Source organism: Micropterus salmoides, unplaced genomic scaffold (assembly GCF_014851395.1).
Source record: "Micropterus salmoides isolate LMB-PRFRI ecotype aquatic unplaced genomic scaffold, ASM1485139v1 Ms_hic_scaffold_9, whole genome shotgun sequence".
Lineage (NCBI taxonomy): Eukaryota > Metazoa > Chordata > Actinopteri > Centrarchiformes > Centrarchidae > Micropterus > Micropterus salmoides.
In genome coordinates, this window is record NW_024044681.1 from 24,417,418 (window position 1) to 24,443,581 (window position 26,164).

At 39.8% G+C, this 26,164-nt stretch overlaps 2 protein-coding genes across 6 annotated transcripts in view; both read right to left on the reverse strand.

The window, feature by feature from the left end:
* The window catches only part of LOC119896089 (pecanex-like protein 1), a 31,199-nt gene extending 24,508 nt beyond the window's left edge, over nucleotides 1–6,691 (reverse strand). For both annotated transcript variants that reach the window (XM_038709563.1, XM_038709562.1), the window contains exons 1-7: nucleotides 6,310–6,691; nucleotides 4,781–5,268; nucleotides 3,963–4,171; nucleotides 3,776–3,881; nucleotides 3,484–3,523; nucleotides 3,223–3,318; nucleotides 642–2,378 (exon numbers count right to left, since the gene is read on the reverse strand). In XM_038709563.1, coding sequence (XP_038565491.1) covers nucleotides 642–2,378; nucleotides 3,223–3,318; nucleotides 3,484–3,523; nucleotides 3,776–3,881; nucleotides 3,963–4,171; nucleotides 4,781–4,933 — 2,341 coding nt within the window. In that variant the 5' untranslated portion in view covers nucleotides 4,934–5,268; nucleotides 6,310–6,691. The remainder of the gene's footprint in view (nucleotides 1–641; nucleotides 2,379–3,222; nucleotides 3,319–3,483; nucleotides 3,524–3,775; nucleotides 3,882–3,962; nucleotides 4,172–4,780; nucleotides 5,269–6,309) is intronic.
* A 3,869-nt stretch (nucleotides 6,692–10,560) lies between these two features.
* The window catches only part of nrxn2a (neurexin 2a), a 121,484-nt gene continuing 105,880 nt past the window's right edge, over nucleotides 10,561–26,164 (reverse strand). For 3 of the 4 annotated variants that reach the window (XM_038709035.1, XM_038709034.1, XM_038709037.1), the window contains 5 exons: nucleotides 20,896–21,067; nucleotides 18,928–19,017; nucleotides 17,262–17,590; nucleotides 14,386–14,470; nucleotides 10,561–13,130 (listed from right to left, as the gene is read on the reverse strand). In XM_038709035.1, the coding sequence (XP_038564963.1) occupies nucleotides 12,328–13,130; nucleotides 14,386–14,470; nucleotides 17,262–17,590; nucleotides 18,928–19,017; nucleotides 20,896–21,067 (1,479 nt within the window). In that variant the 3' untranslated portion in view covers nucleotides 10,561–12,327. The remainder of the gene's footprint in view (nucleotides 13,131–14,385; nucleotides 14,471–17,261; nucleotides 17,591–18,927; nucleotides 19,018–20,895; nucleotides 21,068–26,164) is intronic. The other variant, XM_038709036.1, reaches the window with a different exon arrangement.

Below are 26,164 nucleotides of genomic sequence, written 5' to 3' on the forward strand. Positions count from 1 at the left end.
GACGTCCTGATGTTACAGGAAATGTTTGTCTCTGCCGACATATTACAAAAATATGACAATATGATAATAGCAGAAGATGCCAAACAACTCCTTCATCTTAGAATCTGCTTCCCATTAATTTAATGGTTTGTAAATTACAAGCATGAGTCATAAATATGGAAGTTAGCACTGATTTTAGGTACGTCAATGAATGTTTACTTTAATATTCAAAATTAAAGTTGAAAGGACAGACAGTAAATCAGTGTCTTTAAAAAAACTAAACTGTTTTAGGGTCAAGGCAGCAAACTCCATACAATGATTATGTCAGCGGCACTGTTAATACCTTCAGTAAATTTGATATCTGAAAGTTTAAGGGTGTACTTTCTTTGATATCAACTTGATTGTAGATGAAATAGTATACCAGGAAATAATGGTTTATAAACGATTAACAGTCAACAACGTCAGCCAGACTTTTATCAGTGGATGCCTTACTACTTGGATTCATACTTGGGACTACCATGGCGGGTTACTTTTCTTAATTAGCTGGATATTCCAAAAACATATTGAAAACTCGCATTCAAAGGGTTCTGCACCAAAAACTAGGAGGTGATATAACAAGAACAAATACTGTGGACACTGATTACAAGGTTACACCAACTCACCTCCTCCCACAGCTCCCTCTTCAACCAGCTCTTCAGCCCTCCAGCCCATCTGATTGCCAGTCCAAGAGCCTCCAAGAGAATCCAGCCGATGATGATGAGTTCCAGGGAAGCCATCAGTATGGATAGTGCGGGCTTCCAGGTCAGACTTGGAGATGGTAAGAGTGCGAGGTGCAGGGGTGGAGGTGGAGGGCATTGTAAGCAGGGTAGAAGGCAGAGTCGCTGTGTTGTTCTGGCCTCCACCCGCTCCATCCATACTTAGCACCCTTGCATGAGTCTTAGCACTTGCTGTGCTAGAAGAGCGCTGAGCAGCACGAGAATGTGAGGGGCCAGCAGTTTCAGGTAAATCCCCCTCCCTTGGAGTGGGCAGCTGAGCAGCAGTGGGGAGCGGGGATGTAATGCCAGTGTTAGCGAGGTCCGGGGAGTAACAGGAGGTAGAGGAACTTGAGTCGTCATCGTCATCATCATCTGAGCTGTATCGGTGCTGAGAGCCCAGACTAGAACCAGCGCTCATGTCACTGCCATCGTCCTCGTCGCTGGAATCCTCAAACAAACTTTCACTGTAAGCCTTAGCGCCGAGTCGGTTGCGCACTGGGACGTAATCTCTGTGTTGTCTATGATTGTGATGACGCCTATAAGAGCCACAGTCAAAACTACTGCTTCCTGCTCCAGCTCGCCTTCGTGGAGCTTTCCTTCGGCCTGGCCTGTGCCCCACACTACTGCCACTGGCCCGCAGTAGCTTCAAGTCTTTAGGGCGCACAACCTGCTGGGCTTGCAGAGCAGGCTGGTCAGACAGTAAAAAGGGGGTAGAAGATATGGGCAACGCAGGCTCAGAACACACTAGACCCAGGGCCAGCCCTGAGGGCACTGAATTGGCCTGCCGAGGTGGGGGTAGAGGAGGGACTGGGACATTTCTGTCTAAATCACACACTTCTGAGTGGCCACTACTTGAGGGAGAAGAGTTTTGGAGTGGAGGGGGCTGTGCAATATGAGCACAGGGTACAGGGGGCAAATCCTCTCCTTCAACAAGTGTCCTGTCAAGCCCCTGGCTGAGAGAGAATTCTCTGGAAGGGGAGCGCAGCAGCACACTGTCTGACAGGTTGTCAGTATCACTGCCACCCTGTCCTACTGGATCCTCTGTGGGCCTGGGGATGTTGGAGCCTATCGCTGGTGCTGAGGCAGAAGCCTGTCCATCTGCAGGCCGTGGCTGGCTAAATGAAGGACTTTCCAACTGAGTGGAATCAGTTTTTTCACTGCGGTAACTGCTAACAGTGCTTAGTGTCTCACGGTCCGTGGTGGCTCCACCTGCACTAAAACAGCTGTCCGTGGATCCGGCAGCTAGTGCTACCCCACTGCGACTGCCTGGGTGCTCAGTCCCAGGTGCAAACGCCACAGGGTCAAGGCCCAAACCTAGGAGATTTTCACTCAGCTCCTCGCTTAAGCTGCTTTTTATAAGAGGGCTAAGGGGAGTTTCCCCCAGACTCTCAGATTCAGCAGAGGGGCCGAGGGGAGAATAAGCCCCCAACCCATTGTCCTCAGGACTCTGTTGAGACAGTTGTTCTGGTAACTCCTCTACTTCCTGCAACTGTTCTTTCTCACCTCCATCTTCTTGACTGGAGGGTGAAGGAGGGATAGACAAGCAGACTCCAGGTTCTCCAAATCCAGCTGATACTCCCATGAGACCAGGGAAATCCCCTCCCAGAGCAGCAGCAATGCAGGACTGGACAACACTGGGAGCCCCTGTACAGCAAGACAGACCAAAATCAGATTGAAATGCACTTTGGAAGGCTTTAACACAAAGGTTTTGAATTCTACTTTAACCCAGAACTGTTTTTTTTAAGTAATTTTGTTATAAATTTAGATGCATGCACTACATTTCTTCCTGATGGACAGATGTAACAACCATGTCTACAAAGGGATGCATACAGTATTACAATGGAAACTGCTTGTAGTGATCGAGTTTGGGTCAAATTATAAGCAGTTGATTATTATAAGTGAATTTGTCCTTTTCTTTATTTCTCATGCAGATTACCTTTTAATTGACATTTTTAAGTAATGAAATGGACAGCTCTGCTATTTAATGATTTAAACGTGGCACAGTCAAGCGCTGAGCCTTGTCAAAACCTCGTTCAAATAAGTTAGAAACATTAAGGGAAAACATTTCACTCCACTTACATAACATACCTGCTGCTATGAGAGAGTGGGAACAATAATAATGCACTGTAAAAATTCCAAGCAGGAACAGGCACACATACACACACATACACACACACACACACACACACAGTGAACTTATATTGGGAGAGCAGTTAGGGACGGTAGTTATGTATTGTGGCAGTCCCCAAATCTCGTACAAGAGAGCTTAAACTTAAAATTACTTCAACAGCACTTGTAAGTAAATTATTCTGTCCCAAGTTTTATGATGAGGTTAAAGCGGTTGATCACTGTATTTGTGATCACTTTAAGTGGTTTCCACTGTAGTATGCTTATAGGCCAGGTTCCTGAACATGATTTGGGACTAGGATAAGACGGGGTTCAGTGTGTATGATGGGTGTTCCTGGTCACTGAATAGTAGCAGACTTACTAATGGTGTCTTGGGAACGCTGGCGTAGGATATCACGGTGAGCTGACGTCACAATCACATTATTGCTTCCTTGTTCCCGCATTAGCTCTCTAATATCTGAGATAAAAGGAAAGAAGTGACTCAAAATACAAGTGTGCATTTTCAACACTAGCAGTGATCTGAAGAATAAATGTAATTGTGCAAGGACAGTGCACGGGGAAAAAAAAAAAAGACTTCAGATTATACACTATAAACCACTGTTTTCAGAATTCAGATACTTACCCTTAGTGCCCCCTGCATCCTCCAGTTGGGGCAAGAACTCCTGAAGTAAACAAACAAAATATACAGTTAAAATGATTAACTCGTAGCAATATATATTAACAATCCAATGACATCATTGGATCCAATGAAAACCTTTGCACAGCAGACTGGCAAGGGAACTCAAAAATGGTTCTAAATGACTGTCTGAGGCATAGTTGACATTGGAAATAAAAAAATTAAACAAAGTACAATCGGAGAAACGGAGGGAGAAGAATGAAGACTTCATGCTGGTATTAAATATGGTAATCCTCACCGACACCTGGTTCAATCCAAACAAAGAGTGCTGGGAGCTACAGCGCACCGGGGGTGTTGAGTTGACCTTCCGAAACACAGTCATCTCTACACCAACATGACTATCCCTGAGAAAAAGTTACACATTGAGAAAAGGCATTGTGATTGCACAACTTTTCTCCAACATCTGTCAGAAAACATCTTCTTACCTGCGCTGGTTCCCATCATGGGCACTGGAACCTTCATCTCCTTCCTCGGTCTTTGCAGCGTCAGCTGTGAGTGAGGCCTGCTTCTTCTCAACAATCTCCCCAAGGTCAAACATAGCATGAAGCCGGTAGTTCACAACCTTAATGGCTGTGAAAAATATGGCTACCACAGCAGAGTAGACACCTGCTACCACCAAGCTAGGAGGAAGAGCCTGAGAGGGAGTGAACAGACAATGACCGCAACGGAGACTAAATACAAAAATGAGACAATGCAGTCCACTGCAAGGAATGAGTGCCAGGAATTTATTTGATAATGGCAGGCAAACTGAAAATCAAATTAAATCAAACTAAACAAAGTGCTATGTACTTATAATAATGAAAGTAAATTCCCATTTCCCAATTCAAACAAGATAACTTGTTGACTGCTGTATAGACAAATGTATTATAAAATAATTTCTTACTAGATGGTAGAAATGAGGCATTACATTTCAACATTAGACTATGAATCAACCAAGATAATTTACAAGGCTACTTTAGATTATTATTGTTTTTTTAAACAAGGGTCAATTTAGCTAATTCTATTGGCCACTATGCAACACAATGGAGCGCACAAGGCAACCACATATGTTCAGGTAGATTTTAAATAAACCCAGTTTTCTGGTCCTGAACTAGAAGGCAAATGTTAATGTTATTGCCCACACGTCACATCTGCCAAATAAGAGCAATGCTGCTGGATAACATTGGAAATATTGCCTCAAGTTAGTGGTTCCTTACTTTATTTGGATAAATTGGTGGCCAACCTTCTGTAAAAATGTGCTTACCATGTACAGCAGAAAGGGGAAGGCCAGGAGAAATATCCAAAGGTAGAGGTGGAAGCAGTTGGAGAACGTGCTCTGATGGGGGTCCACATACCAGCCTCCTGTGAGAGAAGCCCACACACCCTGCCGCAATATCTGAAGAGCTTGGGAACCCATCTCCACCTTCAGGTTCAACCAAAAGCTGAAATGCTTCCTCCAAGCTTGTAGCTCAAAATACTGTGCAGCAGTTCGAGCCACAGTATCATGTGTCTATGATGGCACTTCCATTGGGCATGGCAGGTTAACCAAGACTGTTTCATCAAGGACAATAGTTCTGCGTCTTGGATATGTATACTTCAGTTGAGGTCAAGAGTCGTTGCATATTCTTGTGCCAGTATGTGCTCTCGCCCTGCACCGATGTTGCCACACTCTAGCCTAATCCTTGTTGGGTAATCAGGAGAGGGACTTTTTGGCACATTGGTAACCCACTGAATGTATGAAAAAACATTCATCTGTAAGAAAGATCAAAGCTGGTTTGTTTCCTTGCATGAAGCTACATTTTAAACATTGCATTCAGTGGGAAGAAAATGAATGCTAGGCAGCAACCCAGTCTTGAAGTTACACTGAAAATTACAATATAAGTTTAAATGTTTTTGTAGAAATCTGTCAGTGGTCCACATGCACAGATCAGTTGTGTTTTCCTTGTTTGTTTTTAATTGAAGTGCTTCCTTAAACCCCACATTATGATTATGATGATATATAGTTTCCTCTTGAATTCTGTCTGGTCTTCAAATAATTTAGCAAAGGTTCACAGGATAAACGGGCCTACGTTTATGTTGAGTCAGACATTAAACTTGATCATTTTTCATTCATAACTTCCACATTAGATCCTAGTAATAACCATTTAACCAACCACTACGGTAGAGTTGTAGCATATGTTTAACTGATCACTAAAAGCAAAAAGGTGAAAATGACTCTAGCTGACACGCACTAAAATAATTTAAATGAGTGCAACATCAGCAGATGTCTTCTAACCAAACGAAACAGGGAAGCTACATGACATCGTTGGAATATTTTTCAGATATCAGAAACGATGACAAATCGTAAAACTCATCATTTTCATGTCCAGGCCAATGCTGTGCCCGCTAGATTAAGTTTTCTGATTGACATTAGCAAGCTAATAGACAATTTAGCCTAGCTTACAAATATATCTATGCATGTCTGATAGGTACAATTCGCCCCGTTCAACCACCAACGCCTTCATCATCTCGGTGAATGTGAAAACATAATCGATAGCATCAGTAACGTTAACGTTACACTAACGTTACAGCAAACTGGCTGACAAACACCAATTTTTTCATTACTAGATGCTAGTTACCGGCTACTGCTAGGCCTCATATATCACCATTTCAGCCTGGGTACTTTCCCTATCGTGAACTGGGTAAATATAACGCCAGTCTACAACAAGTTAGCTTAACCGCTGATAGCTAGGTGAAGGTTAGTTGTTAGTTATTAGCTTAGGTTAGCTTGATATATTTGTTAACTGTGCTCACAGTGAAATGTTTTCCACATTTGGATCCCAGCATAGCTCAGAATTAGCATTAGCAGCCCAGCTTGCCTCATATCCTCCTTCCGCATCCAGTCCTTGCAAAATCTCAGAGCTTTCCTTCTCAGGATGCTAGCGAGCAAGGCAATCCAAAAACTGTAGCTTCACTTTCTGTTGGCTAACTTGTCATTGTTCTCTGAAAGCCCCTCGTCCTCTTTGGCATTAAATGTTCAATGACGTGCAGCGGGAGCGGAGGTCCTCTCTCGTGATGAACAACAGCAGTTTCTTGGCAAACACGGTGCCTATGTTAAAATGTTTCAACAAGCTAGCTAACTGGGGAGCTAGCGCTAGCTAACAACTAGTTGACACACACGCGCACGCACGCACAGAGAGCGATCAAGCGAGAGATTCCCATGACGCTGATTGGCCGTAGGCACTGACGTCATGGGGATATTTTTTTTCTTTTTCATTTCGAAATTATCATCATATCATAATCATATATATATATTTTCATAGAAAATGTAACATAAATAACATCAGCGATTTTAACGCTGTTGAATACACAAAATAAATAAATCAACAAATAAATACATACACATATACATACATATATATTTATATAAATACAAATCCTCTTCCCCGCAATATGTCTGCACAGCACAGACCCAGAGTAATGCACATGTAAATATCTGCCACATTGTTTATCTCTACACATAGTTCTTTTATTCTCTCATAACTTTGCATCTGTTTATTCCATATTTATATATTTTTTACATTTATTTAGGTCAACTGTATATTTGTCTATGCGTAGCACCTTATCACCATAGAAAATTACTCCTATGTGTAAAATACTGCTTGGCAATAAAGCTCTTTCTGATTCTGATTCTGATTTTGATTCTGATATTGCACCCAAATACACTGCCCAGTACCAGCAGGGGGGCTGGTTTTATGAAGGCATGTGTATGTTTGTATGAGGCATCATTCAGCAACAAAAACCAGTGATTTAATTAATTAATTAATTTTTTCACAAATGGGAGGGGAGGGGTGGTAAATGTATTTACCAAAGAAGGTTGAAGTCTGTTTTAAGCCTCTTAGATAATTTGCTCTGCTGTGCTTGTTGTGTCCCACTGTTGGATTTCTGGATATCTTTTTTGTTATTTTTTTTGTTGTTGTTGTTGCCTTTTAATTGTCGCTTTGCATCCTGCCGTCATAATACAACTTACTCTGCTGCTCTTCTGTTTCTTGGACAGTCATGGGAGGTTTTGGGAATCCCCAAAACTAATGTAACCAACATGAGATAGCAGTAAGATGTCCACATGAGCCAGATTAAAGCCAACTTACTTATTTGTTGTTGCTGTGCTCTGCTTGTTATCACTCAAAAAAAAAAAACCCAAACATCTGACACACTTGCCATGTCTTGTGCAAACAAGGCCAAATTTCCTCACTGAGCTTTGCCAACTGCAAACCAGAGACAAACAGAAAAACATTTCTGTTCAAGTTCTCCAGCCTGGTGCATATATTCTAAATTGATATATTACAATTTCTCTTATATTTGTGGAAAACACTTCATTCTACAGAGCTGTATGGTCAATGAAGGAAAGTAGTATGTGAGCTAACATAACAGCTGTGGGAAATTGACATTGCTGCAGGCAGCCAGGGGTAAAGATCAAGAGTCAGCATCTGAGCAGAAGCCACGAAACACATTAAAAAGATGCTGTTCTAATGGATTTGACAAGAAACACTTACATATAAAATTTATGTTTCATGATTGTGGGAGGTTGAATTTATGGGAAACCTAAAAAGTATAAAAATTTTAAGTAAACTGTACAGGCTTTGACATTATTGACACATTCACACATTTTTAGCTTACATCCAGCAATGTATTTTAAAACAAATAAAACAAAAGTGGTGTTTTGCAATAAATAAGCTCAGAAATAAGGTTAAACTATAGGGCAAGTCCTTAAAAAACTCTAATAGAGCCAGAGTGGATGTGACATAGCAGTTGTCATTTTGGCTTCTCTTGTCATAGCTGTTTTGTTGAATTAGGCTTGTGACATCTCAGCGATGCTCAATAGTGGCTCATCGTATCCTGTAACCACCCTCCTTGATACCCAATGTCAGCACAGATCAGACCTCGAATGTACTAGACCTGTAATGACACCACACCTCACTTAGCCCACAGGATTATTCCCCATCAGTCTCAGCAAAAACAGGCTAATGGGACAGATGACCCTGCTGGCTTGAAATGCAATCTCTTTATCTCTCCAGTTTCTTGTCTTTTGTGATAAACCTCATCTGCGTGCATAGAAAAATGTATGGCTGCTTAAGTGAGAGCCACTGTAACCTATACAACATAACATTGTGGTGTTCAGTGATGCGGATCTCAAGTTAACCTTTCTCTCCATCTAACAGTTCCTTATGTTCTCAGCAGGGGGTAGTCAAACAGCACAAAACATGTTACTGCTGACAAACATACAGAAGGTTATTGTTCTTATCCAAGATGTTGAAGGAGAGGGCTTCATTTTTACTCAAAATAATCAGCAGGTCAGGAGACAAAGCAATGCATAGGACAAGGACTAATACAATTATGTCAATACTTTTGGATAATTAGATATTGTGCATTTGACACAATTTCTGCTGTCAAGAAAACGTTCCGGTATATTAATATTGTAACATATACTGGACAACAAGCACTTATGATAAACTGATTAATGTGCTACAGACTGATGTTATAAAATCCTGTCAGCATTATATATGGTATGTCACTCTGTGATGGCGGATGTTCAATATGGTTACAGATTCTAGACTTCCTCTACACATTAAATGAGTACTCCAGGCATTTAGTATTGCAAGAAGTATTGGAGAACTTGCAAGAGACAGATGGAAAAGAAAGAAAGACCAAAAGCAGTGCAGCAGAGGCCGACATCCTGACATTTAGTCACCTAACATGGGTGAAGCTCTCAAAACGCCAGTGGTGGAAGAAGTAATCTGATCTTTTGCTTAAGTAAAAGCAGCACTGCCACAGTGTAGAAATACTCTGTTACAATTAAAAGTATTAGCAACAAAATATCCTAGTACTTAGACCTACCTACAAAACATTTTGAATCATACATTATTAGTGTAATTACTGACGCATTAATGTGTAAGGATCACTTTAATGTTGCAGCTGGTAAAGGTGGGACTTGAATTTTACCAAAGGATCAATAAAGTTTTGTCTTCATCCATAAAAACATCATAATTTATTAGTTGATTTATATTTTGTATTAATGATCAAAGTCTACAAAGTTAATAGCATGTAGTAGTAGTGGGCTAGTATAACAGTATACTACTATACAGTATACTACTTAAATGTAGTGGAGTAGGAGTATAAAGTAGTATAAAATGGGAATAGTTAAGTAAAGTACAAGTAATTCAGAATTGTATTTAAGTAAATGTACTTAATCACATTCCACCCCTGCAGAACATTGGCTCCGTCACTTCCCATAATGCAATGTGATAGCGTCTTTTGTTAAGGCATTTCCTGGCTGTAAGACGCCCACCTCTTTCAAACTGCACCACCGGTTTTTAACGCATGCTTTCTGTTTCTGTTTGTTGTAGTTTCCAAGCCCAGGCTGAGTCACTCAAGTGATGTCATATTTAGTCTTTTCTAAGCTCCTTGTGTTCAAGTCAGACTCCCTGAAATCAATTTTTTATGGAGCTAGACCTGAACTAGATGGCAGCATAAGTGTATCGTGCAGAAAAAACACAGACATTTCATTTTGTTAATTATAACAACTAACATTCACCTAGCTTATTCATTAATAAATAATGGACATATAGGCGCTACTAACACACCAGAACACTTGCAGCGCTGGAAGAGAAAGACAGAGTGAGCAAGAGTGAGCGAGAGTAGGTGATGATGTAACTCAAGTGTAAGACGCATTTTTAAAACACATCATGACCTGCAATTTGTGTGAAATGCCGTTTCTTCATGTTAACTTATCTTGTTAGCAAAGTGTGACTTTTGTAAAATTACACCATTGTGAATTCATTGTGTTTGTTTAATCCCAAAAGATTCACAACTCCCAAAGCTTACCAATTACACTAATATTTGAAATTCTGTGGTTAGGAGAGGGTCACTTGTGATCACATAAACCCTGATTTATACACAATTGTTACCTGCAAATCTTATTTGTGTCAGTTCCCTCTGAATTCCCCTGACCTAGAAACTACAATGTCTGTGTCATAATAAAAGACAAAGTTCAACACACAACACAGGTGTGTACAAAGTATATAATCAAGTGTATTTTCATCTTTATCCATGTTCTGTACACATATTAAGATCCATTTCACATGAACACTATACAATAGCAATGAGTGAGGAATGGAATATTTACTGAGCGTTGAGCAGCTCATGTTGAATGGCACTTTCATAAAAAAGAACAAGAAATCACAGAGCATTAATAAGTAAATGTAGACATAACTCAACACAGAAAATGGCTTTATATTATCAGATCCATTGAGTAACAGATTCAGCACATATAAAATGCACAATGCAACAAAACAAAACATTTGTTTGTTCCATCCTTGTGTTTTCTCTGCATATTCTTGAACCGTAAATAATGCAAAAACAAAAAGATGTTTGCAGCTATCAGAGGAAAGTGTGCTTTTGTCTGGATTTAAGTAAAAGGCAATCTAAAATGTAACGTGTTAAGAGGAGTGGTAACAAGATACATCGAAATATCAGAGAAATATCAATACAATTCACAAACCTTCAATTATTCATCTCATAGAATAGTCTTTTAGTAACTGATAGAAAAAAACAATACATGTTTGGCTGCTTTACAAGGAATATCTATGTCTCAAAGATATGTTTACATTTTCTGTGTGCTTTTGAATTATCCCATGACAGTTTTGAGAACGGGAAAGATCAAGAGGGAGCCAGCCTCTGGTGAGGTGGGTTGGTTCTCCCTTTCCAAGAAGAAAAACTTCCTCGTGTGATTCTGTGTTCCCCCAAATTCCTGTGAAGTTACGGGCTGCGGCAGCTTTGACGTCGTTGTGAAAGTTGTGTGTGTGTGTGTGTGTGTGTGTGTGTGGGTAGGTAGAGCATCTGGATGTTTCTTCTTCTTCATACCTCTTCCCCTGCGTACACAATGCTTTTTCAATCTGCTAACCTCTATATGTACATACAAGCAATGTTTACAGAGAAATACCTTCACTGGTGTAGACTGACTTGTTCACAATTGGCAAACTGACTGATATCTCACACAAATTATGTTTCTGATCCATTATACCATAAGGCTCATTGGCCAGAGTACGTTAAGTGTTTTAATATCCATTTATAATGCTGTATTTTCCACCAGGAGAGCTAAATATCATGCTTCATTTATGATACTGCACCAGCAACATAATATCATCTCTTGTGGAAAGAGGCAGAGTGACTGGGGAGTTTTAAAACCACATAACATAACATGGAGGCTGCAGGGATGATGTCTTATCCAAATAAAGGCTTTCGTTTTCCGTGTAGTCTGAATTACTAGGGTGCTCTCTGCTCATCTGCCATAAAAATTTCAATAACTGGCCTGTTCTGCCTCATATATCATAATGGGGACATTGAGACTTGAGATAGAGCATTACAAAGAAGTACAAAGAAAACATTTAGGCAAATCTGTCCGGATGTTCTCAGCACTTTCTTCACTGTACCATGCTATATACAAAGCCTAAGTGGATTCACCTCTTTCTAGCTTGTTAGAAACATAAAAAAAATATATATACTAACAAAGAATTGGTGAACGCAGACTGAGTGCACATTGTGACACAGGATGAGTCAGATCTTGTGCTATAGATGAGGATTTAATCACTAATAATAGGAGCTGGGCAACCTTGACTTTTGAGAAAAAATGTTAAAAGCAAGATACACTGCTACTTGCTTTGTGCAGTCGTTTTTTGTGGCCTGTGAAATTTCTCTGATGGTCGACCCGACAAAGCGAAACGAAAACATCCTTTTGTCTCCGTCCACACTTGCCTACTCTCTCCTTCTCCGATCTCAGACGTAATATTCTTTGTCTTTGTTCTTTTTCCCTTTTGTGATTGCCTTGGCCACAGAGGCCGTTGCTGTGCTTTTGTCTTTGACCACTGCTCCGTTGCCCTCCACAGTGGAATTGTTGGTAAAATTGTGGCTCTGGTCTGACTGGTAGGAGCCCTCGTCCCGGTTGCGGTACTTGTACATGGCATAGAGGAGGATAAGAATGCAGAGAGCAGCAGCAGCCACGATACCAACCACCATGCCCGTGGTGCTACTGGACTCCCTTATCACCTCCACGGCTCCGGGTTGGCTCTTTTCATCAGAGGCTGTGGGGTTGGCTGTGGGCACATGGGGAAAATTGGGGGGGTAAGTTAGTCCTGGTGTGTTTCGGGAGGATGGAGGAGCAGGGGGCAGAAGCACCTGGTCACGGGTGTTCATTTTGCCTGCAGGGATGTGGAGCTGGTCAGGGTTGGTGGTGGGAACATAAGGAGGTAAGGGGTGGGGTTTCTGGACTCCACCCTCACCAGCAGTGGGAGGTGGCGGAAGGACTGTCCTGTCAGTGACCATGGGAGAGTTATTATTGTAAAAGTCCTCGTCATCCGATTCCGTCATCTCCCCAGAGCCGAAGGCCGAGACCTCCACAGGGTCACCACAGTCCTCCTGGTCCGGGGGGCAGGAAGGGTGAGGAGGGAGTATCAGGGACTCTTTGGTGGTTTCAAGTGGGGATAGGAGGGTTGGGGGAGGAGGGAGGACGGGGTAACGGGTGGCGATGGATGGGGGCTCAAGGGAATCCACTGTTATAATAGGCAACACTAATTCACCTCCTAGAAAGGAAACAGAAAAGGTAGGGGATCCTAAATTAGAACATTTAAATTTAAATTCTGACTGAAAAGTTGCGCTCATTAAAACAGAGGCGCAGTCTGCTCATTATGTAGAATATTACAGAGGAATTACTAATGTAATATTAGCTGGCTTATCACAGTGATATTATTTACAGTGATCACACATGTTACCGTCTTCTAAAATACGATGTCAAGATTTGGCCCATGAAGAGAAAAACAAATGTAAAGCACCATGACATTGTTCTTGAACGATGTCATGCGGTGCTTGATTCTTACATGGAGTCAATGTGTAGATGTGCAGCTGAAGGATGTTTAATATGGAAATGGAAATATAATACAATACAGCAAGAACATTAAAGAGCTCACATGTAGACACAAACATACAAGATGACCCGTGAAAGGCGGCAGCTGAACGAAGAGCATATAACAAACAGAGCACATAAACAAACAAAAGAACAGTGAATTCAATTGCCATGCGGCTGTATGCACATCTGTAGGCAGGGGTTAAAGGGGTTACAAGAGAAATCACAGACAGGTTATTTTATGTAGGAATCACACGTGAAATATCGTGGCCAGTGTGTCCTGTATATCTTTAATCACTATTTTTATATATATTCCTCACCAAATAAACTCCCAATATTGTATATATGTTATCTTCTCCTCTTCATACTGTATGAGCTATCACATCATGCACTGACATTTCACTTTGGTCTGACTCTGAGGTCTGGTTGAGGTTGGCCTTTTATCATTATTTGAGTCACACTTTGCACGGCCAGTCAACAACAAACAATTCTGATAAGGTCATATTAATAACTGAGACAGCCATAATAAGGGCAGACTCCTTCTTAAGTTCCACAGCTTGTTTCTCTCTCAAACCTCATCTACCGTCTGCTGTCCTGCACTCTTAATGAGCTACAGTACACTTCATGAAGACTTTCTTCCGTGCAATTTAGTGACTTACATACACGACTTAAAATCTAATATACAGGATGAATTGATGCTAGTTGAGTCTGGAACAACTATCCAAATGAGGGCAGCTGTTTAACAGGGCGCTTGAATAGATGAGTGTAAGATAGCTGCAGAAACATGAAGCTGGAAAGGGACACTTGAAAAATTGAAAATAATGATGGCTGCCTGAAGTCAGTTCGCGTTATCTACAATCTTGGGTAAAAGTAACATTACTAGTAGTTGGATAAGCACTGTACACCCATCTTTTTTATCGCCATGGCTGACCCACCTGTTCCCGGTTCACACTCTTCCAGGTCCTCATCATCACTTGGACACTCGGCTGATGCCACCAAAATATCATCAGAGTTCTGCGGCTGAAAGGAAATTGGAGAAAACGTGTTGTTTTGAACAAATACACAGTCAACACACTCCCATCATCTAGATTTGTGCCTTCTTTTCTTTAGTGAGTGGCTGACTGTCCTATTTGAGGAGAAACTGCAGTGTGCAGCACTGTGCCACTTCAGTGTTTTTGCTCGGAGCAACACTCGCAAGATCACATATCCAAAATGTGCCCATATGCAGCTGCTTTTTTATCCTTCATCCGTGTGGCTCACTGTGTTTGTGTGTTTACAAACAACATAATGCAGTAAATTGGAGAGAAAATTCTCAGTGGGCTGAATTTTGTTTTCATTTAACTCTATGTCATTTGCTTTTTATATATTTCTTTTTGCACATTATTATTGCAAAAACAAATGCTCACAAGCTAAATCAGGGGTGCAGAGTGGACTTGAGCAGAGCGGGGAATAGATGGTTTGCTAATGGATTACTTGGAAAAATTGAGAATACAGAGAAGGCAATATTACAGAAAGTGGACAAGAGAATTGTAATGAAAAATGCACTCTGTATTTTTAAGAGATGACACAGAGGGATTTTTCTTTAAAATCTCAGGACTCCAAGTACAACTGCTGAAATCCGTCCAATTTGGCAGGTTTGCAGGATTTGGATTAAAATCATCTCGTTTGAAATGGTGGTTGGTAATGTTCACCAGTCTGGATGCAGTATTGTGACTGCTCAATGTATGAAAATCTGTTTTTCAAATGTATTCAATAAAACACCTTCTTTGCATAGCTATACCAGTTCAAAAAGATATTGAAGCATGAACGTTATTATTGTCTCCGCACACTTGAAGTGAATTATGTGGTGAATTTAAAACGAGATACATGAGACCAAACCTGACACCCACAGAGTTATTTGTGGGTTTATGTAGCATTTTACACCATAAGGGAATCTTGAGTGGATTTTATTAGAATTCTTTGAGTCTCCAGCGATGATGGAGGCTGTTTCAAATATTTACAGTCAGTATGTCATACAAACTTGTGTTGCATACCATAAAAGCAAGTTCTGCCTGATCATCAATAGAAACTCACAGAATAACTTGTGTTCATATTCAATTCAACCCCCTGCACAATACACAATTTATCTTCCTCCGAGTCTAAGTTTTAATTTTAATCAAGGACTTGTTCAGTGCCATGGCCAATGCAAGTGTAGAGAGGACCCGAGGAATCAGATGTATTATCTGATTGTCCTTGGTTACTGATTGTGTTACACAGTAGGATGCTAAACTTCATAATAACACAACATGAATGGAAAAACTCCAGCTATGAATAGAATGTAAAAAGTGTCATTGGGATAGAAAAATACTGGAGGATCCACATGGGTTATTTTATATCTGTACAGGAAGAAACTTATACTACTTTTAGCTCTAAGCTTTGGTCAGTTCTGAGGTTAAAAATATTTAGGTAATGTACATATAAAGAAATCACAATTTTGTACCTTTGAGGAGAATGACTAGTGAATTGATAAATAAAAGGTGAATAACTTACACATTGGGCTGGGCACATAACGCGTACATAAAGTTAAAGACAATTCAACTTCGGCAGCGGTAGGGTGTGTGCGTGAGGGTAGGGTGTGTGCGTGAGGGTAGGGTGGGTGCGTGAGGCGAGCACTTCACCTCACTCTAACAGGGATACTTGCAACTGAACATAGACTGTTTATGCTGCTCCCTGATAAAAGTAAAATGTTATATATATTAACCTGTTGCTCAGAATCGATGTTGTATGATATTATGACCGTGGCTCTGGACTCTTGTTTTAAATGTAAATGCTCCGTACTTGTATAGCGCCTTTCTAGTCTTTTCGACCACTCAAAGCGCTTTTACACAACATCTGCATTCACCAGTCACACACATTCATACACTGAGCCTAAGTGCTCAAATGGAAACTAACATTCACACTCATTCATACACTGGCAGAACAGCCGCCAGGGGCAAATCGGGGTTCAGTATCTTGCCCAAGGACACTTCGACACGCAACCAGGGGGAGTCAGGGATTGAACTGCTGACCTTCCGATTAATGGCCAACCCGCTCTACCTCCTGAGTCACAGCTGCCCCAACAAACTAGACAAAAGGTAATAACTTTGGTTTAATATTTGATTTGATTACATTAATGTTTAGGTTGAAATTTACAATAAATATTGTATTGCTACTGTTTAAAGGGAATACTGCTGGTAAAATTCACCTTATTTGTTTAAAGTGTTTGCAAAGCACGTTATTGCACTTTTGTGTATATAGCACTATATTTAAATTAAAAGTGCACAATACACAACTTTAGAATTCATTATTATTTTGCCTGCGATTATTCGCAAATAATCATGTGATTAATCCCGATTAAAAATTTTAATCGTAGCACTACTTACACATAATGTAAGGGGATAGGTGTTTTGTACGGAAAAAGTTCTACTTCCTAGAACTATCACTTATTTAAACTCATAATTACTATAACTTTAAAAATGTTCCACTATTGACATGTTTATGTTTTAATTACTGATTATAAATGTAATGCTAAATTTATTTTACCCTTAATTGTATATTGACTTATATTCTCTGTGTGATATTGATTTCTGTTCGACCGTTTTGCGTTGATTGCTGTAAAGCACTTTGTTACCTGAAAAGTGCTATACAAATAAAGCTTGTATTACAGACATTTTCAATACTTAAAGAAAAAAACCTGTAAATTTAAAGAAATGTGTAACAACAAAAAGTATTTTAAAAAACGGTAAATAAATTAGCATCCAGTTCTCTTGAAGTATTCCTTTATATTCCTGACCTTTGAGATGCTCTCCCTCAAGCTGGGTGACCGAGGCCTGCGGGTGGTGGTGGTAGCCATAGTTGTGGTGGTTTCCATGATTGTGGTAGACATGTCAGACACAGCCAGAGGGGTGGCGGAGGTCGTGTCGGTGGTCAACACGGAGAGAGAGTCACCGACCAGACGCAGGTTCCCCTCCGCCTGTACGCTGGGATCGTTTTCTGCTGCCAGTTTGAGGACCTGGAGACCATTGTAGTAGAGCCCTGAAATCTGACCCTGGAAGGGCCGACCCTTGTCGTGACCGCCAATTTTAATGGCTGCCTGGCTGTTAAAGATGGTCAACTGTCTCCCTAAAGTTAGACAGAGACATTAAGAAAGAAAGAGGTGGAAAAAGGAAGAGAATGGTAGAGCAGACAAAGAAAAGTCATATGGGAGAGCTTGCACAGGAACATCACTTGAACCAGGTGGGCTTTAGTGATTATAACATTAATAGTTACTAATTTAATTAAAACTGAATTGATTTAGATGTTAAAGGGAAGGTTATTAGGCAACAAGTTTATAATTTAGACTTGGCACATGCAGGTTACAACCATCAGAGGAAACTTAAAGCCTATATTTAGGTTCCTATTTAAGTGTTTTGATTGGACAGAGATAGTCATTTTGAATTTTCACTCTCTGTAGGGAAACAATGACAGATGTTTTTCCAGGATATATATTTATCTCTTAAGTTCAGAACAGATGGTGCAAAAATGCGTATCTTATGGCTTTTTTTTGTCAGAGATAGGAGGATTATTAACATGGCAGTCTTACTACACTTCAGACTGTGTAAGCAAAATGACAATAAAAGCTAAACACCAATAGGCCACTGAAACATGCTCTGCTCTGAGTTCCCTTTAGTCCAGCCGTTTCACCTCCTGAAAGGGGCAACGATATCTAACAGCACCATTGTCAGCAGCTTCACTGATAAGCAGCGTTACATCAGAGGAGGAGGACTGCAGTAATGGGCCCATCTCCGGAGAATACTTATTAGCAAAGTTAATGGCTGCAAAGAGCGATCTACTCCAACAGCCCGTCTGGGCTGTTTTGTCGCAGCAAAAATACTTCAGCTTGTGAATCTGACATGATACACAAGGTAAAGCAACACAAGGTTGCAGGGAACAAGAAAGGGAAGTTGATTTGGTGTGATCACAACCAGCAGTTATATTTTACAATTTTCAGTTTAGGAGGAACGAGACCATGTCAACGTATGTCACATGTTACTTTCACTGGTGTTAATGTAAATGTTACACAGCATTTTAATTACTTTTACGTAGAGTAATTACACACAGTATCTAATTACACACAGTGGTTAAGAGGGACGATAGAGGGTTAGACAAGGGTTATGTGTTTTTATTTAATTTATTTAAAATCGTTGTTAAGGTGCAGATTTTCCACAAGGTTTAAGGATGACAAAGAATTAATGGCAAGTATGCTATGCCTCATTGCTTTGACACTTATTTTGAATTCCACTTGACGCTCTATTGTGGTCATCAAAATTCATAGCCAATAGGAATTCCAATTGAAATGGAGGTATACATCTGGGTAACTTGATCCTTGTCACCCTTGTCTTCTGGCACTGCACCCCTCATGGGGAAAGGTTATTTACTAGTTATTTCAAGGATTAATTAATTAATCAATTAATTTTTACCTTTATCGAGTAGCCACTCGTCAACTACCCGACCAAGTCTGTATGGGATTCTTTGTCTAGCAATAGCCAGTCGTTCATTATCATAGTGTCCTTCAAAGAATTTGGAGAGACAGATTAAAGGTTAAAGTCTGCAAGCTGAAAGATCACATGGTTAGAAACAGAGTTATAATGGCTAACAGGTTTAACAAGTTATCAATTTTAACCCAGCTGTGAGTTAAAAGAAACTTGTGCTTTACTTAGTGTTATCTAGTTATTACGAGTAACAGTGTTGATGCTAATTAGAGTACTGTTTAGGCTATTTATAGTATGCTACGCTAGTTAGTGTTATTTAGCTAATTTTTAAAGCAAGGCATAATCTTCAGTAAATACCAATTACAGTAAAATGTCAAATCATTTTATGTACTGTATTAAAAAAAAGAGGTTAATTCAGTTAAACATAAGAAAAGCATTAAAACCACTTCAACAAAGACAATCAGGAAAACAGTTAATGCATTTAGAGAGTGATACACATTCTGTTACAGCAGAAACAGATATTAGCATTTGAATATGACTGGATTCATTATTGAAAGTCTCACCCCACTTCTGTTCCACAATGTATTTTTATAATATGTTGCATGATATACAATGTGTTTTTACTGCAGCTCCCATGAGATAGGAGAGACAGCATGTCTGTATCAAAATCTCATGGGAGCTGCAGCTGTTATGTCTTCATACAAAAAAGTCACCCATTAGTGGATAAACATTTAGCTATAACACCAATACCTCAGTTTTTGGGAAGAAAAAATAAACACAAAAAACTTTTTTTTTTGTTGCAAAACTGCATTGTGGAATCAGGGCTAATAGGACAAGAGCTGTGAGGCAGGACTGCAGCTCTTTATTTAACACATGCAAACACAGAAGAGCAATTAATCAACTGAAAACTACTACAGGAAATATACTGTATGAGGTGCCAGTTTCTGGACAATAGGAGAGCCCAGTTTATATTAGTACTTTTCATTCAGTCTTGTACCGATCTAGCACTGAAGAGTTTCTATCAGTCATCAGCCACATGGTTTCATGGTGGTACATTCTTGTTGACAATTATTTATTAAGATTATGTTATCTGAAAACATATTTAACCCACATATTATGTAACTAAATAGATAGAAATGACTAAAGAACTAAATAACAGTTTAAAGTCAGCCATGTCAGACATGGGATAGTATTGAATGGATAAAAAAGGATTAGGATTACAGCAGAACATGGAAAAGGAGGCACAAAACATGACAGAGCATGAAGCTTACCTAGACTGTGTTTTTACTGTAATCTTTAATATACAGCAGGTGTTAAAATAAGTGCACATCGTATATTATGCCTCATTTCATGTTGTTCGATGTTATGACTGCTGCAATGCACTTTAGTGGCTTAACATTAGAAATGTTTCAAAAACCACAGACTACTGACTGGGATCTGCCATAGAGTGTACACATAATACACACGGCCAACACCATTACACAATTTAAATTTATGTAACTGTGTGTATGCTCGAGCTGGAAGCAGAGAGGGGACTTGGTTTCTTCCTGCTACGCCAGCTGGTGTACCTGTTTTAAGTAAGGTATATTGGTTGGTTGGTACAGAACAGGTTAAAGCACAGGCAGTCGTGATCACATTATGTATGTTTTTCTTTGGTCTATGTGTATATTAAGTATGTGTGTAAACAGTTTTGTGAAAATCTGTGTCTCAATAAATGGCTGATGAAAATTCCTTCATTGCTAGATATGCTCAGCAAAGCAGGCTGAGGCAAATTAATCAATTTCAGAGAAAGCTGAATTAAAATAAGCCACTGGGCAAATAGCCAATCAGTTTTTTGCAACTGTGTAATTCACAACTCTGTGATACAAGACATGCAATCCTCTCTCGCTGATCCAAATGTTCCATGCCATCTCTCTATGTATCATATAACCCCATAGTTTGTCCCATCAGTCTTACCTGGCGGATAACGCTCAATGACTGGATGGTTGTCCACCTGGAGAGTGGCATTGCCACCGCTGCGTGTGAAGCGTACAACATGGTACTTGCCGTCATTTACTATGACAGCTGGCTCATCGATGGTGATGTCATCCGTCCCCACATTGAAGATGACACCAATTTTTCCTTGATCCTGCAGGTGAAAAACAAAGAATGAATGTGACACATTAAATGGATGACAAAACTACTTCTTCTTCAGGGTTGTTGAGCCAGAGACCTTATTTAAGCAGTAAAAGCATATCTTTTGAGACACAGACAGTATGTTTAGTTCTTTCTTTAGGGTTTGCACCATTCTCCCTCCAGCAGACAGCTCAGGTTTCCTGATGTGGATCACTCCTGACAGAATCCTGCTGCTTCTCTTTTGGTTGACCAACTTCCCTCCCTGTCAGCCTCTCCCTGCTACTGCCAACCTTCCTCAAAGATCAAAGGTGCTTCTCAAGCCAGCCTTTGGGTGCTACTAAAATGAAACACTGAAAACAAACTGTGTGGTCTCTGTGTCTGGCCTTTGTACATTTGTTGCCTTGCAATCTTTCTAAGTGCAATACAAGGTCAAAGCGCTAATGTGGTTATAGAAGACATTGTGAGAAACTGCACACAAATCTGCAGGAGTACACGAACAGTGCCCTTTAACTCTGATGACGATCAACAGACTGTTAGATTGCAATAACCTTTGTAACTATGATGAAAATACAAATAACATAAAAACAATCCTACAATGTGGGAAGGCATCCGTCATTCCACTAAGACACATAAAACATATTTTTTACGCGAAGGTTAGGCGTAGCAGAAAAGGTTGCAAAAATACGATGTAATTTCTTAGTACTCATTCAACAGGCAGTCAAGTGATTATGCACAAGTGCCTGTTGTACAGTATGTTTCACATGTACGATAGCATGCTGTGCACATAGGTAAAACCTCATTACCATTACATAATATTAATACTAAGGGATTTTCAGGCTGTGTAGCTTCCCCTATATCATTTGTCTCTAAGCTGTGTACTATCAAGGACCAAGAGTGTGCAAGTGTTTATCCAAACAACCTCCTCTCTAGCAGCTGGTTGCACTACATCACACCTTCAACCAGTAAGAGGAAGTAAACTGTGAAATTGGCCGGTGTAGTGTTTTATTGAAATGAAATCCTGCAGACTGCTGGTCCTGGGTGGCACACAATGTGGACAATATTTACTGGACCTATAGACGTAATGTAAATATCTTCCACAGTGGTTCTTGCGTTGCTTTATTGTCAGCACTGATATCCACAGCTCATTCCTTGACACAGGCGATTTAATATAACTGATTGTTCCCTTCCTGTCATACTTCCAATATTGCATTACTCACGGAAACACCAGAAATTCAAATATGAATGTATAATATTCAAACAGAAATCCTTATTTTCTTGCCTTGATGGTGGCTGGTATTGTATGATGTAAAACTAAGTCTCAGAGCTTTGCTCTCACCCCCTAATCATATGTAAAATCCTTCTAGAAACCTTTTGAATTTGAAATAATTATTCACGCTATTACACAGTTGGTGTTAAGTACAGTAGTCCTCAGAGTCCTTGAACATCTCATTAATAATATAATTTTAAGCTTGAGAAATCAACTTTCAACTTACGTTATCTAAAGGAGCTCTATCTCCAAACAGAGTGACTATATTAAAGGTCAGCAGCAGGTCTATGGCTCTTTAGATTCTTATCTTTCTGAATTCTGTAATCACTTGAAAGTTGTCATAAACCCAAGAGGAGGCAACTATTTGTGGCTGATTTATGACAAATGAACCTCAGCTGGATAATCAAATTCACACAAGTCAAAAAGAAGATGAAACCCTTTCACCCATTCAGAGTTGAACTATGAAACTGTGAGTTAATTAAAGTCAATGTTACTGGAATCAGCATGGTGTTAGACCTTGCTGTAAAATAAGTGTCTGTAACAAATATCACTTATGTTCCTTGTTCACTTATTTTTTGTACATGCAGAGCTATTCATGGTTTAACCACTCTTCCCAAGAAGCAAACCGATGAGTATTCATTAGGCAACTACAGGGTAGTGTGGCCTCAGGTTAAATTCAGCCCATGTCCACAATTAACATCTCCAGGGCCAGAGCAGTCTGCCAGGAGCCTTAAAGGATTTTGCTACCTCACTCTTAAGAGCACGATTACAAAACAGCCCAACTGCACCTTTTGACAGCTGCAAAAGCAATATCACTGCACCCCAGTTTTAATAAACAAATGCGTCTTTGTAAGAGGCCACTTCATGTTCATGTGTTTGCATATAAAGCTGGTCGGGCATATGCTCATGAAATGCCACACAGTTTCCCAGCTAGCTGTTTTGAAATCAGCTCTGATGGAGAATGTATGGCTTGTTCCCACCAGAGCTTTCAGTGCAGGATCTCTATTCTCATCTCTGCTGCAGCCTCCTCTAATGCATATTAGAGGCATATTAGAGGAGAATGATTGATTAGCATAAGGACATCATATTATAAGGATTTATCTTTGATATGATGAGACACCACTGCCATTTTTAAACACAGAGCAGAGAGTGGAGAGATCATAATTCTTTTAAGAAGACAAGCACGTCTGTCTGTCTCATTTTCTTACCAGCCAACTGTCTTTCTCTGTATTCAGTGCTTGAAGTGGGCCGGTACTCACCAGCATGCATTACATTGTACTCTTTGGCATACTGTGACTTTTTCTTGCACACAGGCATATCTCACAAGCTGCCAATTGGTGAGCTGGGCACTCACTAGCAAGTTGCTTAGAGCACTGCATGTTACGCAAAGGTCCTGCCTCCCCCTCGTGTCAAAGTGGGTGTCAGTGTTTACAACTTTGATTTCAGCTGGGAGAAAAACTCAGCATCAAATTTGTACCTAAACTATTGATCATAAATTTGAAATGAAGAATCTGAACACGCGTGTGGAGCACATAAAAGGCAGGTGTCCTCCTAACATATAAACATTAGTGTGTTTTGTGTGAAGGAGTCAGAATATTTATTAAGAAAATATATATAAAATATAATATATATTCTTTTGTACAGAGTAATTGGTCTTTGAAGCTTGTGTATTTACCATCCTCAAAATTACACTTTCAGTTAACCAAGTGACCATTTTAATGTAGCAATCTTCAGTACAAGTAAGTAATGTTTATTTTGTTGTGTATGGAGTCCTCTGTGATTCAGAAGCACTGTGCTAATGAAGCATTTTAAGAACTGACAATCAGATGCTACATCAGATGCTAAGTTGTAAAAGATTTTTTATCACTGGGTGGAAACCTAGTGGTAGACTAATGTCACGTTTCATCTTCATTGCTTTAATAGTCATATTTGTTAACCAAGAGTATTTAAAAACACAACAAAAGTGCTCTGTTCATACAAGGCACTCACATTTATTATGACCTCTAAGGTAATTTTTAAAGGGTAACTTCTGTATTTTTCAACCTGGAACCTATTTTCCCATGTGTTTTTGTCTAAATGACTAATGGGGACAACATTTTTTGAAACTGGTACAGTATTGAGCAAGCACATTGTAGTCGGCAGCAGCGCAACAGGGCTGCAACATAATCCTTGTGGCCAATGGTGCCCTGTCAAAGTATATCCACTAAAGTAGAGGATTTCAAAGTGGGAGACGGGCGTCCCCAGGGGAGGCTCCAAACTGTTTCAGGGGAGGCTCAGCGAATGGAAGGGGAGGCCCACAGTCTCAGACTTTGAAAACCTCTGCACTGAAGTGCTTGTTTTTGCCACTCAGGTTCAGGTTGTGATTGTGTCTGACAACATTATGGAAAGGATATGGCACTCACTATGTTTGTTCAAAGCCACCAGATTCCATTGACAAAAACATTTTACTTCATAGAAGACTTTTGTTGGTTTGTGTTATTGTGTGACTTTTGTGTTTTAATAGGTTAAAACTCCAAGTCATGCAATTACAGAAAGAAACTAAGAGAGGTATTTTAATGTTTTTGTCAATGAAGTGGTTGCTTTCAACAGGGTGATATAGTGACTGTTTCTGGTTAAACTAAAAAGGATCTTTCTCTTTAAAAAGGTCTGTTTCTGAAAGGATTTGACAGTGCACATATCCACAGGGATTATATTAAAGCCCTGTTTTGCTCAATGCAGGACCAATTTAAAAAATGTTGTCCACATTAGTCACTTAGACACAAAAATACGGGAAAATAGGGTCCAGGTTAACAAAAACGTAAGATACTGTTTAAGTTTTGACCCCTTCATTGCATTATTTATACCGTTTCACTGTAAATATTTATCATTTTGTAGTTTTGAAGAAAAAACTCCAAGGGAGATAAGTAGTGAATTCTCAAAACCCCAAATCCCTATAGCACATAAAACTCATATATCATTTGTTTCTTTTACTATTTTCAACTCTCCCTTGTGGCTAGTGTTATTTTGACCAATGTACTGCTTCTCTCTTCACCTAGTTTTCTTCCGCTTCTGCAATGGGCAAGCAGAGGAAGGTAAAAGACTGTCACAACATGTGGAATTAATAATACACATAAATAAATTTGAAAGAAATGACAACTTCAAGGTCTCTGCAGAAAAGGAAGGTGTGATATTATGAAGCTTAGTTGGAGAAACCAAAAAAAGACAACCTCAACAGCCTCTGAACTCTTTTGTATTCCCCTCTGCTGAGCAGTAATAGGGTGTCAAAGTAAGCAATCTGTCAGGGTGCAAGGACTTGGCAGATGGAAAAAAGAAATCTTTTTAGCTGGCTTTGCACGCAGGCAACAGTCTTTGCATTTACTAGCAACAGTTTAAGGCTGGCTAGGTCAGTTTCACACCTTTAAAACTGGAAATACAATTTAAATGAGACAGTTTAAAAAACTTTTTGTACCAAACATGACCAGTAACTGATAATTACAGCAATCAAACCCTTAAAACAGGCAACATTTTAGTTAAATGTGTTACAAAACATGTATGTTTGAGCTTTTAGTTTTTATACCCTTTTGAGATAGCACTGTCCATATTATTAAACAACCATAGCTTCCCTCGTTTGAAGGCCACAATAATAAAACGGCTTGAAATAGTGAATGTAATGGACCAAATATTAGTTAAAATTACAGTATGGACAGTACTGGACTGGAAGACACTTTAAATGATAACTGGAATGAGTGGGATTTCACCTTTGATTCATTTGACCTCATGTCTACGCACATCTGCATAACAATCGGAATCACATCAAGAACAGCAACTGGCAATGAGCTGTGGAAAATACTGTAGGGAGATGGT